Genomic DNA, 16,624 nt, shown 5'->3' on the forward strand with positions numbered 1-16,624 from the left:
GGAAACCTCTCCAAACCCATAGAGAGCACAGCAAATTGAAAAAGCCCCTTTTGCTGTGGGTTCCTCTTCTTTGAAGGGTCTTTTCTCATACACAGGTTACTTCTTACTGCAGGGGCTCTTGGGAAGGACTGTTACTATTGAGGTGCTTTAAAAATTGCAGCGTTTTATTTTCAAGCTGATAAAATTTTCCATATTGGCCTGCCTTACCGTGGTTTTACATTAAATTTGCAATCTCTGTATGTGTCCTCTTGTGACAAAACTCTATAAAGATGTTTTCTTCACTAAAATTTTCTTTCATTGCTATTTAGCTGTGTGATAAGGTTGTGTTTTCTTTTTTTTCTTCTGCCTTCTAAAACCCTCTTTGATGATTAGCATCAGATCTGATGCTTTTAAATGCTGCTTTCAAGGACTTAAGTCTTCTTGGAACCCTTTTAGTCCTTTTTGTGGTTTGTTTTTGTTTTGTTAAAGATTCTTTTTATCTTTGTATAGTTCACATTGTTGAAGTTAAACGCAAACATTTTGCTCTTTATCACTTTTAGAGCATTTCGAGTAGCTCTTTAATCATGGTTACAGGGTAGCTCTCAAGTACTGTCACTTTGAGTGGGGTCCTGTGTTTTCTTTAGATAAAGAGCTGTTTCTCCGTACCTGGTTTCCCTGACTGCTTGCTGGGAGACTACCCATTAGTGATGTCTAAACATTTAATCATGGCATCCTACCCTGACCTGACATTTAACCAATAAATGAAGCCTACAACAGATTGTTTTTATATGTCATTGTAACTTCTTTTATCCCCTTCAGTGAGTCACAGTCATTCTTACCCTTGTGGCCAGGCTCATGTAGTCCTAACGCTGCATTTCTGTGCAATGTGAGTATTTCATTCCTCAGGGAGTCTGTTATTTGTTAAAATAGCCTGGTAATCAGATTTGACCCTAAATTGCTTCTAACAGATGGCATTGCTTCATAAACAGTACTTTCTGTCCTCAACATTTTAAGGTGGCCATGTCCCACGGGCATCACAACAATATATTTCAGCAGCTTGTTTGAATGTGTCTTGTCAGTAATCATAGAATCATAGAATGGTTTGGGTCTGAAAGGACCTAATGATCATCCAGTTCCAACCCCTGCCATGGGCAGATATGCCTCTCACTAGACCATGTCACCCAAGTCTCTGTCCAGCCTGGCCTGGAACACTGCCAGGGATGGAGCATTCACAGCTTCCTTGGGCAATTTATTCCAGTGCCTCACCACCTTGTCTACAGGATACCTTATCTCGGGCTTCTTGTGTTATCGCAGTAGTATGTACATTTGTCCTTTTACAAGCAATTGTAAAGAAATGGTAAACAGATTTTGTTCCAACTGTTCTTTGTTGTTTCCCATTAAAATTTTATTAACTTCTATGTCATCATTTGAAAACAGTCTTCATGGTTTTACCACTGCAAGGTGAATCACTTCGATCTTTGTGGTCACCTGTCCTTCAGACTGTAATTTAAAAGTATTTTCATAATCTCTTAAATTTGGCTAAAGCCTGATGCTCCTCTCTATGTTGTTCTCAACTTGTACTGTTCCCTTTGGTGTGTACAGCACTATCACATTGGTTCTGCTCGCAACAGCACCATTATGCATTCATGTCCCAAGTGCTTCCCCCCCCCCTTTTGTTCTCTCTGTCCTGGTATATTTGTACTGCTTAGATTTTTAAATGCAGCTTATTTCTTAATCAGAAGCATTCACAAACTTCCGTGGAATTTAGTCTTACACAGCTCTCTGTAATGTCCGAGAGCCTCTATAGGTGTAGTTTACCTGATAAACTGAGCTTATGGTTTTGTTAGAAGAAATGTTTAATGTGTATAGTTAGGTTTTCCATAAAGTCATATTAAGCAGTGTAGATCTTGGTACCATCTTCCAGTTTTTGCAGGAGTGCATCCTATAACAACACTGCCATAACTTGCTTCCTTCCTGTTAAAGAACATTTGTGGCAATTAACTAAAGAGAATTAAATTACCCTGATTATAGTCAGCAGGTAAAAGTGAGCACAGATATGGCCAGGTGCTTCTTTGCTTTGACTGGACATTTTCTGTGTTGGGGGTTTGGTCTCAGCAGTTACTTTATGCTGGTGAATTAAAAATAGTTACTGTTCAGAGTGGTTCAAATTCAGGTGAAGGAAGCCCTAAAATAGGTTTCTCTTCTCTTGCCTGCTGCTTTTAGAGCAGTTAGTTTTGAATAGGGATTGTTGTGATGCTGCTGTTCTAGTAATAGCACATAGTGGCATGTTTGATATACTTTTTCCTTAATATTTACTGAAGAGAATGCTTTGAATTTGGAGATCTGCCATAATCGTGCATGTGAATTTCTGTATGAATCAAAATAGAGAAAACAGCAGGAGACAAGTATTGATTTATTTAATTTTTTACTCTATCAAATGAAGAGAAATGAAATTAGTTTATATTGACATCTTCATTAAAATAACTAAAATGCCATAAGGTCGAGGAAGAGGTTTAAGGAATAAATTCATGGCTAAATATAGCCTTCTGAGCCTCAAGTAGATGTAATCAAAACTTGATTCATTTAAAGATCCTTTTTTGTAAGATAGAAAAGTGCACCTGACAGTTACTTCCATTTTACTGAAATACTGAAGCAGTGCTCAATGCTCAAGGGCATTAAAACCACAGTCATACATTGCACAGGAATGAAAAAATGTTTCCTTGCTGTGTTTCCTGTGAAAATATTTATTTAAATCTGGACTAGTTTTTGCCATACAATGGTTCAAAGTACATATGTCATAGAATCATAGAATGGTTTGGATTGGAAAGGACCTTAACATCATCAAGTTCCAACCTCCTGCCAATGGCAGGGGCACCTCACGCTAGACCATGTCACCCAAGGTTCTGTACAACCTGGCCTTGAACATTGCCAGGGATAGAGCATTCACAACTTCCTTGGGCAACCCATTCCAGTGCCTCACCACCCTCACAGTAAAGAACTTCTTCCTTATATCCAGTCTGAACTTCACCTGTTGAAGTTTGAACCCGTTACCCCTTGTGTTATCACTACAGTCCCTAATGAAGAGTCCCTCTCCAGCATCCTTATAGGCCCCCTTCAGATACTGGAAGGCTGCTATGAGGTCTCCACACAGCCTTCTCTTCTCCAGGCTGAACAGCCCCAACTTCCTCAGCCTGTCTTCATACGGGAGGTGCTCCAGTCCCCTGATCATCCTCGTGGCCCTTCTCTGAGCTTGTTCCAACAGTTCCATGTCCTTTTTATGTTGAGGACACCAGAACTGCACACAATACTCCAAGTGAGGTCTCCTGAGAGCAGAGGGGCAGGATCACCTCTTTCAACCTGCTGGTCATACTTGTTTAGACGAAGCCCAGGATATGGTTGTCTTTCTGGGTGTAGGTGCATTTTTTGTGCTGTGAGTGCACAGTGTCAATAATACATTACCTGATTACCGTGAATAGTGTTAATTTCAGTGATTTTTCTAAAATATGTGCTTCTTTCTCCTCCTTTCTTTCCTCCCCAATCCAACTTTAAATCCAAACAGCATAGGTAATTTTTATACTTTGTGAAGGGGTCTGGAAATGAAGGAACCTGCTTCCTAGTCTGCAACTTTCTATTTGTTTTTTAGTAATCCATTTGTTGATTTCCCTTTGCTGTGTTCATGCTCTGTGTAAAGAAAAAAAGACTGAGAAATATGCTGGGATCTTTGGAAAAATGAAAACAAAATAACTTCACATAGTTTAACATTTCTCTTTTCCATGTAAGAAGAAAACCACTGGTGTTATTTGTTTCAGTGTACCTTTAGCACAGTTTACATGGGCAAAGTGAAGATAATGGATTAACACAAAGTGTGCTTAGTGAAGGGAATGTTCCCATTTGGGTTTGGCTGTAATTCCTGTTGTTTGTTTACCTGCACACTTGATTACTGTGCCTTTCTTTCTCTGCATATTTAATTACTGTCTAATTAATTGCTCTGTTGATTTCCCACATCATTAATTATTCATTAATTAATCATTGATTCTCTGCATAGCTAATTAACTTATTGCTTATTTGATTTTTACACTTAATTGACTATAATTCATTACTCTATTGCTGCACTACCTAATCAGCAACTGGTTAATCAATTACTGTTTGCTTACTCCTAATCTAGTTGTTTAGGCCTGTGATCAGCAGGGTTTATCCTCTGCTATCTGCCAGGTTGGACAGAGCCTTGGGCAATATGGTATAGTGGAAGTTGTCCCTGCCCATGGCAGAGGGGTTGGAACTGGATGATCCTAAGGTTCTTTCTAACCCAAACCATTCTATGATCTGACCTCCTTTTCCAGCCATTCTTCCTAAAATAATTTCTTTACTCAGGTTTTGTTTCCATCCCTCCTCTGAGCAAAGCATATGGATTTTCTGTATGTTCTCTTGATGCTTTCTGCACCTTCGCTAACAGTGAAGGTTTTGTTCCAGCTTTACTTCTTTTTGATGGGTTTGTGTAATCAGGCACTTTAAACAACCACAGACTTCTGGGAATTCTTGCAATATCTGAAGGGGTGCCAGAGAATGACTCTTTGTCAGGGACTGTAGCAATAGGACAAGGTATAATGGGTTTAAACTTAAGCAGGGGAAGTTCAGGTTAGATCTAAGGAAGAAATTCTTTACTGTAAGGGTGGTGAGGCACTGGAACAGGCTGCCCAGTGAAGTGTTAAATGCTCCATCCCTGGGGGTGTTCAGGGCCAGGTTTCACAGAGCCTTGGGCAACATGGTCTGGTGTGGAGTGCCCCTGCCCATGGCAGAGGGTTGGAACTAGATGATCTTAAGGTCCTTTCCAACCCTAGCTGTTCTATGATTCTGCCCAAGTCCTCAGTGGGAGGAGTAAGAAGGAAAGTGGTCTGTGAGTACTGATTATAGCTGTTCAAGGAGGGGACAGGAAACACAAAACATTGAGACTGAATTTTTAGGGAAAACAACCAGCAGATCAGGAAGCAGAAACGTTGGCAAATAAAACCTCAAACCAGAAGTGTCATCCAGATAATGGAATATCCATGTTCAGTGTTAGTTAAACCTTTAAGTAAATGCTTATAGGTTTTGTAGTGTGAATTTTAAATGTGCATTTGCATTTAGTGCGAACAGTTATCTACTGCATCAGAAACAGGCTTCATACACTTTTCTTACTCCTCTTAAATAAAAGAATGCTGACTAGAGCTGAACTAGTTCAAAGGAACTTTTCCATTGTAAACATACTGCAATCAAAATAGAAATGTGCGTGCTCAAGACAGCAGAATGCCTGACAAGGAACCCTACCGAGCTCCTAAGAACATGTCAAGTCTGTTATCGTTACAGAGCTGCCTGTGTGTGTAATACAGAGCGCTTCAAACAACAGGATCAGGTGTTTGTGTTGTTTCGCAGATTCGTCTTCAAAGAGATGAAGATACACCTTGCCTTCTGCGGTAATTGTATTATTTCAAAGATAAGGATGCTTTGGTTATAGGTGCAACTGTTAGGTTAGGTGTCTTGTTAGGTGCAAATAAATATAAGAGAGTTAGCTTTGCTGTTCTTAACATTTAGAATGCCTTAAAGATGGATTTTTCTGAGTGGGGTGAACCATATAATTGTGTCATGAAGGGAGGGAAGTGATGTTGAATAGGAGTTGTGATCTTTACTTGGGGCTGTTTTGAAAATAGATCCCAAAATACAGCTTTCCTATTCTCTTCCCCCCAGATTCACCCCCAAATTCACGAAATAGCACTTTAGTTTTCTACCTATCCGGCTAATCTGTGGTTTGGTTTGTAATTTAGATAGCATTTTTCTTTTCCAATTTGCTGTCCCTAATTTTCCTTAGGGTCACTGAGGGAGAGGAGCAGTTGAAACCAGTCTCTGGGTGAGGAGGTTAGGTCTGTTGCTAAAGAAGTGGGCTGTTAAAATTGGTTCCTGGCTATTGTTAGGTGTCATCAGACACTGAAAGGAGCCGCTAACTGCTGAAAAATCAAACCATTAAAACAAATGACAGCAGTTTTAGGAAGCAAACAAAGTCTCTGAATTAACTATTTTTAGCTGGGTTTTTCTGAGCTGTTGACTTTATATTAACCCTTCTTTATTGCTACCTACTTTCTGTGGCTTTCAAATCACACTTCTAGAACCTGTGAATTAAAAGAAAACCCCCCCAAAAAACCATGAAGTTTTGACTAAAAAGTTCTGTAAAGTTTCTGTTTAAAGCATCGACCAAGGAAAGTTTTCATGGAATTATTAATTTGCTGCTACTTTGAAGGTTTTTAGTTTGTTTGGGTTTTCTTTGAATCAATGGGAATTTTTTCCCAGAACTTGTTTGTCACAGCATAGGAAATACTAGATGATTAACGTTAATATTGCTTCTGAGGCTAATGCAATTTTAAGAGCAAAACTTTTTTTCCCCCTTCCTAAGTTTTCCTCTTATTCCTGCCCATTTTTCTCCGTGTAGATGGGTCAAGATGAGATCTGATATTGTTTTGCAAATACTGGGATAAAAGGAGAGAAAACTTTGTTTGTAGAACTCTTGAAATGAATGGCCAGAGGAAGAAAGGAAGACTGTGATTGCACAGCTGTGACTATGGTGTGATGCAACAGTTTGTGGTCTACAGCAGTGCAGATATTTTAAGCTTCCTTCCCACCCTTTCCTTAGTGGCAGAGCCACATCTAAGGATAATGACCCCTGAAACCATGCACTTAACATTTGTAACTCACAGCCTACGCTCATGGTAACATGCGAAGGTAAAAATGATACATCAAAACATCCAGGTTTTATCAGATCTGTTTATTTTCTAACAAATGTTGTTATAGTGAACAAAGTTTCCTTTTATGTTTTACAGTATTTAGTTCTTCCTTTTGTTTATAGCATTTACACAGTTATCAGAGAAATTAGACTTGCTTATATGAAGTAAGTAGAAAGGTGAAGTACATGTAGGAAAGAACAGTGAGGCCTGTGAACAGAAATAAGGGTTTGGAGCCCAATTGTATTTCAGAGCTGCTTTGTAAACAGTAATGTGTTTTGCATTTGTACTGATGTTATACACAACGAACCTGGATGAGGACTTGGTGTCTTACAGAATTTCACCCTGTATTTGAAAGAAATATGAAACTGTAATGTTGTCTGAGGCTGGAAGGGAAAAAGGGTTTTTCTGTCCTGCTTCCTGTTGAACCTTGTTAGAAAATATCCAAGATTTAAGCCAGAAGAACTGTCCTCCCTGTGAGGATGTGCATAGGAGTTTAACCATTTCTTAACTGAATTAATTGGGGATTTATTATGAATGTCTTCGTTTAACAGTGCAACATTCTTTGTTTCAGCTCATTACTGTCTGTGGAGTGTGTTAACTGATGGTTACTGTGTTAGCTGAACCAAAACCTCAACAACTACGGGTAATATAAACAAGTCATTAACTGCTCATTTTAAACTTGTTTTTCAGGGATCAATTCCATCTTCATGTGTAAGCTTTGTAACTTATTTTCACCAAATCAATCTGAACTGCTGTCTCATGTCTCCGAGAAGCATACAGAAGAAGGTACCAGTGTGGATGACATCATTATTCCTCTCCAACCACTAACAGTACCCACAAACATCAACAAAGATGGAGAAGGTATGTTGATACATTGAGAGGAATGTAATTTTTAAAGTCATTCAGTTTTTTAATAAAACAACTGCCACCCTTAGTTTTATTCTATTCGAAATGGGTCATAGGACAGATGTGATAGGGGATGATGACATTGGGCCATTAATTTTAAATGTCAGGTATGGCAAAGTCTACTTCCAACAGCTTTAATCTGAGCTGTGTAATAGCAGTGGAAAGCAACCAGGCCACCATGGATGGGGACGTGTTATGAGGCTTAGGAAGGGTGGTGTGCTTTTTGAGTGATCTAACTTGTTTGTTGTGATTCAAATAATACTTCTATTCCAAAAAAGAGTGATATGATTTGTAATTTATAACTGTGCTTTGACATTGGCGCTGGTGAGTAAAGCAATCTGGTAGTCAAAGGTCAAATTAGTTACACAGAACAGTTTTACTCTGCAGTGGAAGAAACTGCATTAATTCCGTTTTTAACTGATTTTAATTGCAATCCCTTGTAATATTAGAAATAGTTTGAAAATGAATCGGAATTTGTGATTATATCTTCTTTTAGGCCCTTGCTGAGCAATGGATTTATCTTGCTGGCAAACCTCTTCCTTAATAAAACTACTATGATATTCTAATCATTATGTTTTCTGGATTTTAAAAACTGTGGGCTCATGAATATAACCCACTCTAATACTTAATAGATTTTTTTTTTTATCATTAACATAAGCATGTGATATTTCTTCATTTATTTGCCAGCATTAATTCAGCAGTTATATTAACTTCCTCAACATAAGAAGATATTTCTAATAATAGTCATATAGTATTCAACTATAGCTGCTATCTCTTCAGATGGTTGGTGAGGAAAAACTGCAGCCGATTACTCTTTTATACAATGCCTAAAAATTAGCAGTGCATCAGAAGACGATGAATAGATATCAGATCTGCATCAAGTTTCAAAATACCATTCTGATTTTATTTTAATTGTACAGAATGAATTTTCCAGACATGCAACATGCATCTTCCTTTCTGAAATCTTTGTTTCCTGTTATCCCTTCACTAAATCGTGTTTCTGAGTACAGCAAGACTAGTACTTTGTAGCTTATTCTCACTCCTTTTAGTAGAAAGGCTTTTCTGTAAAGGTCTATCTGCATTCGTGTCAGGGGCTATCTGCGCTTTCTGTATGGTAAGTTGTTACATTTATGTACATTTATGAGAATAGTATGTAATTCCTGTTGTGATATGAAGCAGCAGAAATTAGACATATGCAGCTGTTAAGAACTTTGCAAATATAATTATGTAAAGTACAACATTCATCTGTTAAGCTACACATTCATAAATTACCTTTTCCATTATTCTTGGTGAATACTTTTCATCATCTTATATGATCATATGGTGCCACCTTTTTCAGATTACGTAGCCCAACTCTGTGCCGTCTGCTATCAGTAAGAATGTCAAGGTAAATCACTTTCAGACAGTTTTCAACTTGTTTTCTAGAAATACATTTAATATCTCTTCTTTCCCATCACACGGATTGCTCAGAGAAGAGGGTAGTTTGCTCTGAAGTGCTGTTCAATTATTTCCTGTGTTCTGTTTAGAAAAATAAGGAATCTGGGGAGTTCTTCCAAGGCATTTTTTCCCTCCTGTTATGGAATCTGCAGTGATAAAACTTCTAAAATGTATATTATAAATTTTTTCTCAGTGGACCCTTTTTGTAGTAATTCAGTCTTGTCTCTAAAAGTAGAAGTGACTGATAAATGACAGTCTTAGAAACTCCCTTTTAGTACTCATTGACTGATAGGTGAACATCTTATCCTTTGAAAGCACAGTTTCTCTTCCAAATATTGGTAAACACTGTAGCTCCTCTAGAATTGGTATAAACAAGTGAACACTGAGTTGTTAATGGAGCTCTTTGTTATGCCTGAGTAATAAATTGATGATTTTATAAGTCCTGTGAACAAGTAGAATGTTAGGCAAGTAATATGTGGTTATTACTCTAATATTGTTTTATTGGCAGAGCTCTCTGCTGAATTTTATTTAGTCATGCCACTTTCCCATAGTTAGGTCATGATCTATTCAGATCGTTTGTTCTAACTGTTTTGATAGGGTGGTATTTGCATTTTGCTGTCAAGTAGAACCAAGGGTATTAGGCAGATGTTGCCATCATACAAATTATGCTTAGGTCGCATTGTGTCCAGCACTGGAGTGTGACATCTTTGGAAAATGACAGGTATTTATTTACTTGTCAACTGCAGTCACTCATGCTCACTTGTGCTTAGGGGTTTTCTCTCGTAACTGTTCACAGTGATCTCTATCTTCTTCAAAGTGCTGGTCAGAACTCTGTTTTCTTTTGCTTTGTCAGATTGGTAATGATTTGAGGGACGACATTAGGGGCCCTAGCATCATCTATTCGTAATATTATTCCTTGATGGATCAGTAATTGTTTCAGGCTGTATCTGCATTATGGGATGCATGCTTTATTGATTATGAAACCTTGAAGACAGTTACAGTCATAGAAATCACCCCTCTCGGCTGATAATTGACAAAAGTACTTGCACTGGAGTCCAGTAGCACAGAAACGCAGAACACTGCGAGGGAGGGTTGCAAAACTTATATGAAAGGGTTGCTTTTTCTCCTGCTGATAATGAGGCTTTTGGTGTTATCAGAAGGGTAGATTTAGATTAAGCATTAGGAAGAAATTCTTTCCTGCGAGGGTGCTGAGGCACTGGCATAGGGTGCCCAGAGAAGCTGTGGCTGTCCCGTCCCTGACGGTGTTCAAGGCCAGGTTGAACAGGGCTTGGAGCAACCTGGTGTAATGGAAGGTGTCCCTGCCTGTGACAGGGGATTGGAACTGAGTGAGCTTTAATGTCCCTTCCAATCCAAACCATTTATGATTCTGTGATGCTGTATTTAAGCAGGCAGGTACTCAATCACTCCTATGACAAGACAGAATGCTTTCTTTTTCATTTGATATTAATTACATGATTAACTCAAAGCTGTGCTCTCTGTATGTGGTTATTTCTTTGCCTCATATATGTAAGGGAAATGTTGAACAGATTTTTAATAAGATGCTGCCACCACCTCCTGTTCTATTGCATCATCTTCCCTTAAGATTCTTTGAGGTCATTCATTTTTCCATATGCTCTAATTCAGCCAATTTAGTAAGGTCTCTTGGCACATATACTTGAAAATTATTTGGGGGTTGTATTTTATTTAATGTTCTCTCATGATTTTTCAGACTTTTACATTGTCAGTCTCCATTTATCAGGCAGAAGGTAGGCTATTGGCTTGATGAATACTCAATAAAAAAACTATATAGTTCTTAATCTTTATTCTTGATATACACTGGTGAAGGTTCCTGGTATAGGAGGAGAATAAATTTAAGTTTATTGTAGGAGGTACAATTTATGTGTGGCATAGACCAGTCTTTCTTAGCTTGAATAATCGCGGGATACTTTCAAGCTTTTAGAACTGCAACAGTTGCTTAATTACTGGGCATTTCTCTCTTGTAACCTGGAAGACATATTTCATATTTAGCCCATCTGTGAAAAGCAACAACAAAAAATGTGCCACCAAATCCAAACAAAAAAGCCCTCAAACCAACAGTAAAAGGATGAAATTCTGTGGAGAATAATTTTATTTTCCATTTTTGCACAAATCTCAAGATTTGGAAATATTTTGGTGTAGAAGAACAGCTTTAAGGGACTCCTTTGCTGTGACTGCCTTAAGCTGAAACATGCCAAAAATTTAAGTTTGCTTGTTTTACTTCTGAGCCTTACAAACAGAGTTCTTCACAAAACTTTTGTAAGTGCCTGTCTCTGATTTTAAAAGGTGATGGCTGACAGGAGCTTCACACCTCCTGTGTTTCACTCAGCACATATAATGCACGTTATGCTACAGGGTTTTTTGGCAATTACAACGACGGTATCAAGCTCTTTTTCTTTCTGAAAGCTGGAAGTCACTGCACATAAGTGAAAGCTCTTTAACTGGGATCTTGGTCACCCTGGGATCCAGAGACAATCCAGGCCTTATGTGGACTGAACCGCACTCTGAGGAGTAGTTTCTCTGTTTCTTCACTATAGAAGACAAATGTTAACTAATTTAAGAGCTCAACTGTCTAACGTGAGATAAAAAGAATGCTAAAATCCCGGAGGAAGCCTGACTGTCCTGTTTCTCCATACAACATCAGGCAAGCTCTTTTCACAGAATCAGAATCGTGTAGGTTGAAAAAGACCTTTAAGGTCATTGAGTCCAGCTGTTTACCCAGCACTGCCAAGTCCACCACTAAACCATGGCCTTCAATGCACAGTAATTTTCCTTCTAAATGCAGTAGATGTGATACTTCACCAGATGTCTGCTAAGACTTCAGAAAACCTATTTAAATGCTACCAGGCTTTGCTGTTTGAACAGACAGTTTCTTTCAGAAGAGGAAGATTAAAGTAAATAACCAAAACCTGTACAATAACAATCAGTTAATTCTTCAAGAAACACAGTATAAGGAAGTAAAAAACAAGCAAGCAACCCCCACGATTAACAAGAAAGAAACTGATAGAGACTGATTCTTGTCATTGTATTAAACTATTCAATAGAAGTAACCTAGAAATCTCCTAAGATAACTTGGTCACTATCTGGAAATTTCCCCCTTTCCCTCTGACTATCTGCTTTTGTTAGTTAAAAGTTTCCTTGGGATCTAGTTGATTTGGTCAGTGAAGTCAACAGTTACACCTGTGAGTGGGTGATAGCAAGGTGGCTTCTGAAGTAACAACAGCAGCAATGAGAGAAATCATCATCAGGAAATAGTGCAAAGTATTTTATGTTGCCATGCATTTCTATGTTCACTACATCTTATTGATGTTACCAGTATTTTCTCTACAGAAATATGGAAATCATACAATCAACTAGGTTGGAAAAGACCTTTAAGATCATCCCCAGGACTGCCAAGATGACCGTGAAACCATGTCACTGAGGGGAAAAATGAGAAATTCTATTGTATTTATTAAGAATTTTGAATGACTTCAGATTTAATAACTTGAAATACTCACCAAGGAAACATTTTTTTGCATGACTCTGGAATTCATTTGTTGCCAAAATTTTTTTATTCCAAATTTTGACTAGGAAGTGTTAATAAAGAACCATAGGAAATATTGTTCAGTTTTCTTTTAAAAGGACAATGAGCTTTTGTTTTTTTAAACAAAGGTATACATTGACATGTGTTTTCTATGAATACATGTAATACTTGAGCCATTTCTTTGAGAGTGCTTTAAATTGAAAAGGCTTTTTGTTGAGTGTCAGAACAGAGCAGATCAACTTTGTGGAATATGCATGCTGATACAGTTATAGAACAACGCAAAAGAGTGCTTGCAGTGAAATTCCTGTAAAACTGACACTTTGATATCTGCCAATCTCAGTAACTCAAACTTTGCAGCTAGCAGAAATGCCAGCAAATACCACTGTTTTCAGATAAGTTTGTCTGAAGCTACTTTCTTTAAGCTTTATGGATAGAGGCTGTCAAACTTAATGTACTATTCCTGTTTTTCACAGATCAGATTGATATTGCCTGATAAGCCATGGAATTTAATTACAGTTTCTTTTTAAATCTCTTTTTCTAGAGCTTCTTGTAGCGAAGAGGAAAAGAGGGAGACCAAAAGGCTCTACTAAGAAGTTTTGTGTGGATGAAGATGTGGCAGAAAATAACCCTGTTCCAAGTGAAGAAACTCTGCCTGGGACAGAAGAAGGAACAGAACTGTCTGAAATCTCACCAGGAAGCTTAGAATGTAGGAAATGCAATCGGAAGTTCTCCAACACACGTCAGCTGAGGAAACATATCTGCATTATTGGTTTAAGTGAAGGAGAGGAAGAAGGAGATGGAGGTAAGAAAATATCCAACAAAAATGTCTGAAGCATGTTGTGAAATTGTGTTTCCATCTTGTGACCTGATTGGTAATGACTCGTAATCCCCATTGTTAATTTCAAATGGAATGGAATTGTCAGTTTTTTGAACACAAAAAGCACACTGAAGCAAAACTGAGAGTAAAGCCAGACAAGGTAGACATGTTTATTATACTAATGATTGTCTTAAACTTCCTGAAATGCTGCTTCCCCATAAGCAACTGTTCTGTCTCTCACAAAGGATTAGAGTTTTGCAATGAGAAGTAGTAAGGGCTGCATTGCTAACTATCACACATAGGTGAAGAAGGATGATCCCAGAGAGGTTTTTCTATCTTGTGGCTTGGGAAACCTGATATTTCTTCACTGTGGCTGCTCCCAGCCAGGAAGTGGAGCTGCTTCAGCCTCCACCACTGGGATGGGATGGGTTTGAGGAGTTTGGCTGTATCTGGGTTGGGTCAGTTCCCCAGCAGCTGCCTCTAAGCTTGCTTGTTTTGAGGCATAGACAACAGGTAGTCATTTTAACTGCCATCTCTCTCCCACACTGCAGCATGAGCTGTATCTCTGGTAGATATAAGAGAGGATGTTTGATGGATGGGGAATGTGATTTGGATGGAAGACAGATTACAGTAGTGGACAGATTCTTGGAGTGAACCACTCATTCCTGCTGAATTAGAGCCTGCACCATTCTTAAAGATAGCACGTTTGGCCTTAGTTTAACATGGTTTTGCCATCAGCTGGATTCTGATTTAAGTGATTTTTTTTATTTTTTTTTCCTGCAAGTATCATGTCAATCTCTGCAGGAGAAGCAATTGCATGTGTTCATTTTGTATGGCCAGTTTTCTTTTTGTTTTTTTTTTCCCCAAGCTGTTCCCTTGCTACTGTGAAATACCAGCATCTTTTAGGGGATAAAAAAAATAGTGGTTTGTATGAAGCATAGTTTAAAAACATGCCAGTTAAGGATGTGTAGCTGTGCCTGCTAGATGTCCTACATCCAATTACTAATGCAGAGAGCAGTACCTTCAGTTAGTGGCACAAATAGAATCATGGGACAGATCTAGTTCGACAGGACTCTGAAAGCAGTGATTAATTCGGAGCTGACAGTAGCTTTACTCATCAACACTGACACGACCGTTCCTTAAACGTGTTAGAAGATGCAGGCACAGTGTTGTATTTCTTGCACAAGCAGGAGCAGCCATTTAAAATGCCTGTTGCTAGATAGAGGAGGTCAGTTTAATCATCTGCTGAATCAAAGTGCCAGCTGACTTCTTGGGGAGGGAGATGCAAAGTGAGGCAGTTTGTCTAAATAAATCTGTTTAGGACTAAGCAAAGACTCTTACTGCTTTGAGAGACTTGGCATAGCTATTCTAAGTTGCATATATTCTATTTGCTCATAAATCATCTTAAAAATCAGTTATGGGTTTTCCTTTATGATACAACAGGAATTGTACTATAGAGGTGGGTTGTTCTAGTTATAAGAGGCGTGCTTGTTTTGATACTCTAATCCACAGTGCTAACACTTAAGTAGTTTTTTTTTTTCCTGTAAGACAGCTAAATTACTGATGGGATGGTCCCATATTATGGAAAGGCAGTTTGAGCCCTTGTGGTCAAAACTGTAACTCTTTTTTCATTAAAACATGCTTTTGTCTCCCTATTAACCCTTTCCTAAAGCACACTATATAGTTCAGCGGGTTTTGGTGTATAGAGTTCAGGAAGAAAGCAGCTATTACTGAGAGTTAAGATGTTGTTTTTTTTTCTGGTCTGGTGATTTCATAGAGAGCTTTTGTTGATCAGGTTACACACACTATGAAATAGTTGGGTTTGAAGTAAAAGGTACCGGTAATGTGTGCAGCCCCAGCCTCTTATCAACAGATTGTTTCTGGAAGATGCTTGTTGCTCTCAGAAAGGGGGAGAATGGAGCCGCTGCCATCAACATGCATCAGATTAGTGAATAAATTCTAATGTTTAAATATCATAACTGGACTTGACCACTCCACAGAATAGTATCATAGAATGGTTGGGGTTGGAAGGGACCTTAAAGAATATTTCATTGTCTTATCTTGTGAGACCTCACTAGGAGTATTGTGTACAGTTCTGGTGTCCTCAACATAAAAAGGACATGGAGCTGTTGGAACAAGTCCAGAGGAGGGACACAGGGATGATCAGAGGATTGGAGCACCTCCCGTATGAAGACAGGCTGAGAAACTTGGGGCTGTTCAGCCTGGAGAAGAGAAGGCTGCGTGGAGACCTAGTAGAAGCCTTCCAGTATCTGAAGGTGGCCTGTAAGGATGCTGGGGAGGGACTCCTCATTAGGGACTGTAGTGATAGGGCAGCGGGTAACGGGTTCAAACTTAAACAGGAGAAGTTTAGATTGAATATAAGGAAGAAGTTCTTTACTGTAAGGGTGGTGAGGCACTGGAATGGGTTGCCCAGGGAAGCCGTGAATGCTCCATCCCTGGTGGTGTTCAAGGCCAGGATGGACAGAACCTTGGGTGACGTGGTTTAGAGAGAGGTGTCCCTGCCCATGGCAGGGGGGTTGGAACTAGATGAACTTAAGGTCCTTTCTAACCCTAACTGTTCTATGATTCTATCTAGTTTTAACCCCAAATAGTGAGGAGACAATCAGGGTTTTTTTCATATAAAAAGTTTTGAGGATGTTTATACACAAACATATTCAACACTAGTTGAAGATGTATGATCAGCAAATTGGTTGTATTTTATCACTTGCCTGGTTTTGATCAACATCTGTGTGGGCTTTTCTGTGTTAAGGGACTTTGCATTGCACTCAATACCTTCCTCTCATCTTTGCAGATACTGAGTGCAGTATTCCTGTTACTTGCTGGATGTTCTCAGCTCAGACTGAGATGATGGAAGTTGAGATTCAGTCCTTTGTTTGAAGTACTCACCAGCTTTGGGTTTCTTCAAGTATTTTCACATGACCATCATCTTAATATATAGCACTTGGCACCTGTGCACAAGATTACTGTGCATATAAAATAGCAACACTTCAGTAAAGAAATACTGTTATATTGCAATTTTGTATGTTATTTTAAATAGCATTTGTGGTGTCATGTTTTGAAAGCAGAGAATCAATCAAATCTATTTATTGTAACATGTTTTTTTTCCAAAGCTTTTACCTTAGGTTGAACTGAAGGAATTAGCAAACTGATCTGCCT

The 16,624-nt window shown here is 38.6% G+C and overlaps 1 protein-coding gene and 1 long non-coding RNA gene across 5 annotated transcripts in view; both read left to right on the top strand.

Annotated features, from left to right (window-relative positions):
- The window catches only part of LOC133266482 (uncharacterized), a 530,354-nt gene that overhangs the window by 25,905 nt on the left and 487,825 nt on the right, over positions 1-16,624 (top strand). The window lies entirely within an intron of this gene.
- ZFAT (zinc finger and AT-hook domain containing) overlaps positions 1-16,624 on the top strand; it is a 529,595-nt gene that overhangs the window by 3,716 nt on the left and 509,255 nt on the right. For 3 of the 4 annotated variants that reach the window (XR_009742419.1, XM_061447690.1, XM_061447688.1), the window contains exons 2-3: positions 7,419-7,589; positions 13,172-13,432. Coding sequence is in view for 3 of the 4 variants with exons in the window: in XM_061447688.1 (XP_061303672.1) it covers positions 7,419-7,589; positions 13,172-13,432 (432 nt within the window). In the remaining variant the exon portion in view is untranslated. Of the gene's footprint in view, positions 1-6,866; positions 6,994-7,418; positions 7,590-13,171; positions 13,433-16,624 lie in introns of those variants that run through there. The other variant, XM_061447689.1, reaches the window with a different exon arrangement.

This window comes from Pezoporus flaviventris, unplaced genomic scaffold (assembly GCF_033815535.1).
Source record: "Pezoporus flaviventris isolate CSIRO_AGI_PZ_B2104156 unplaced genomic scaffold, CSIRO_AGI_Pfla_v1 ptg000007l, whole genome shotgun sequence".
NCBI lineage: Eukaryota > Metazoa > Chordata > Aves > Psittaciformes > Psittacidae > Pezoporus > Pezoporus flaviventris.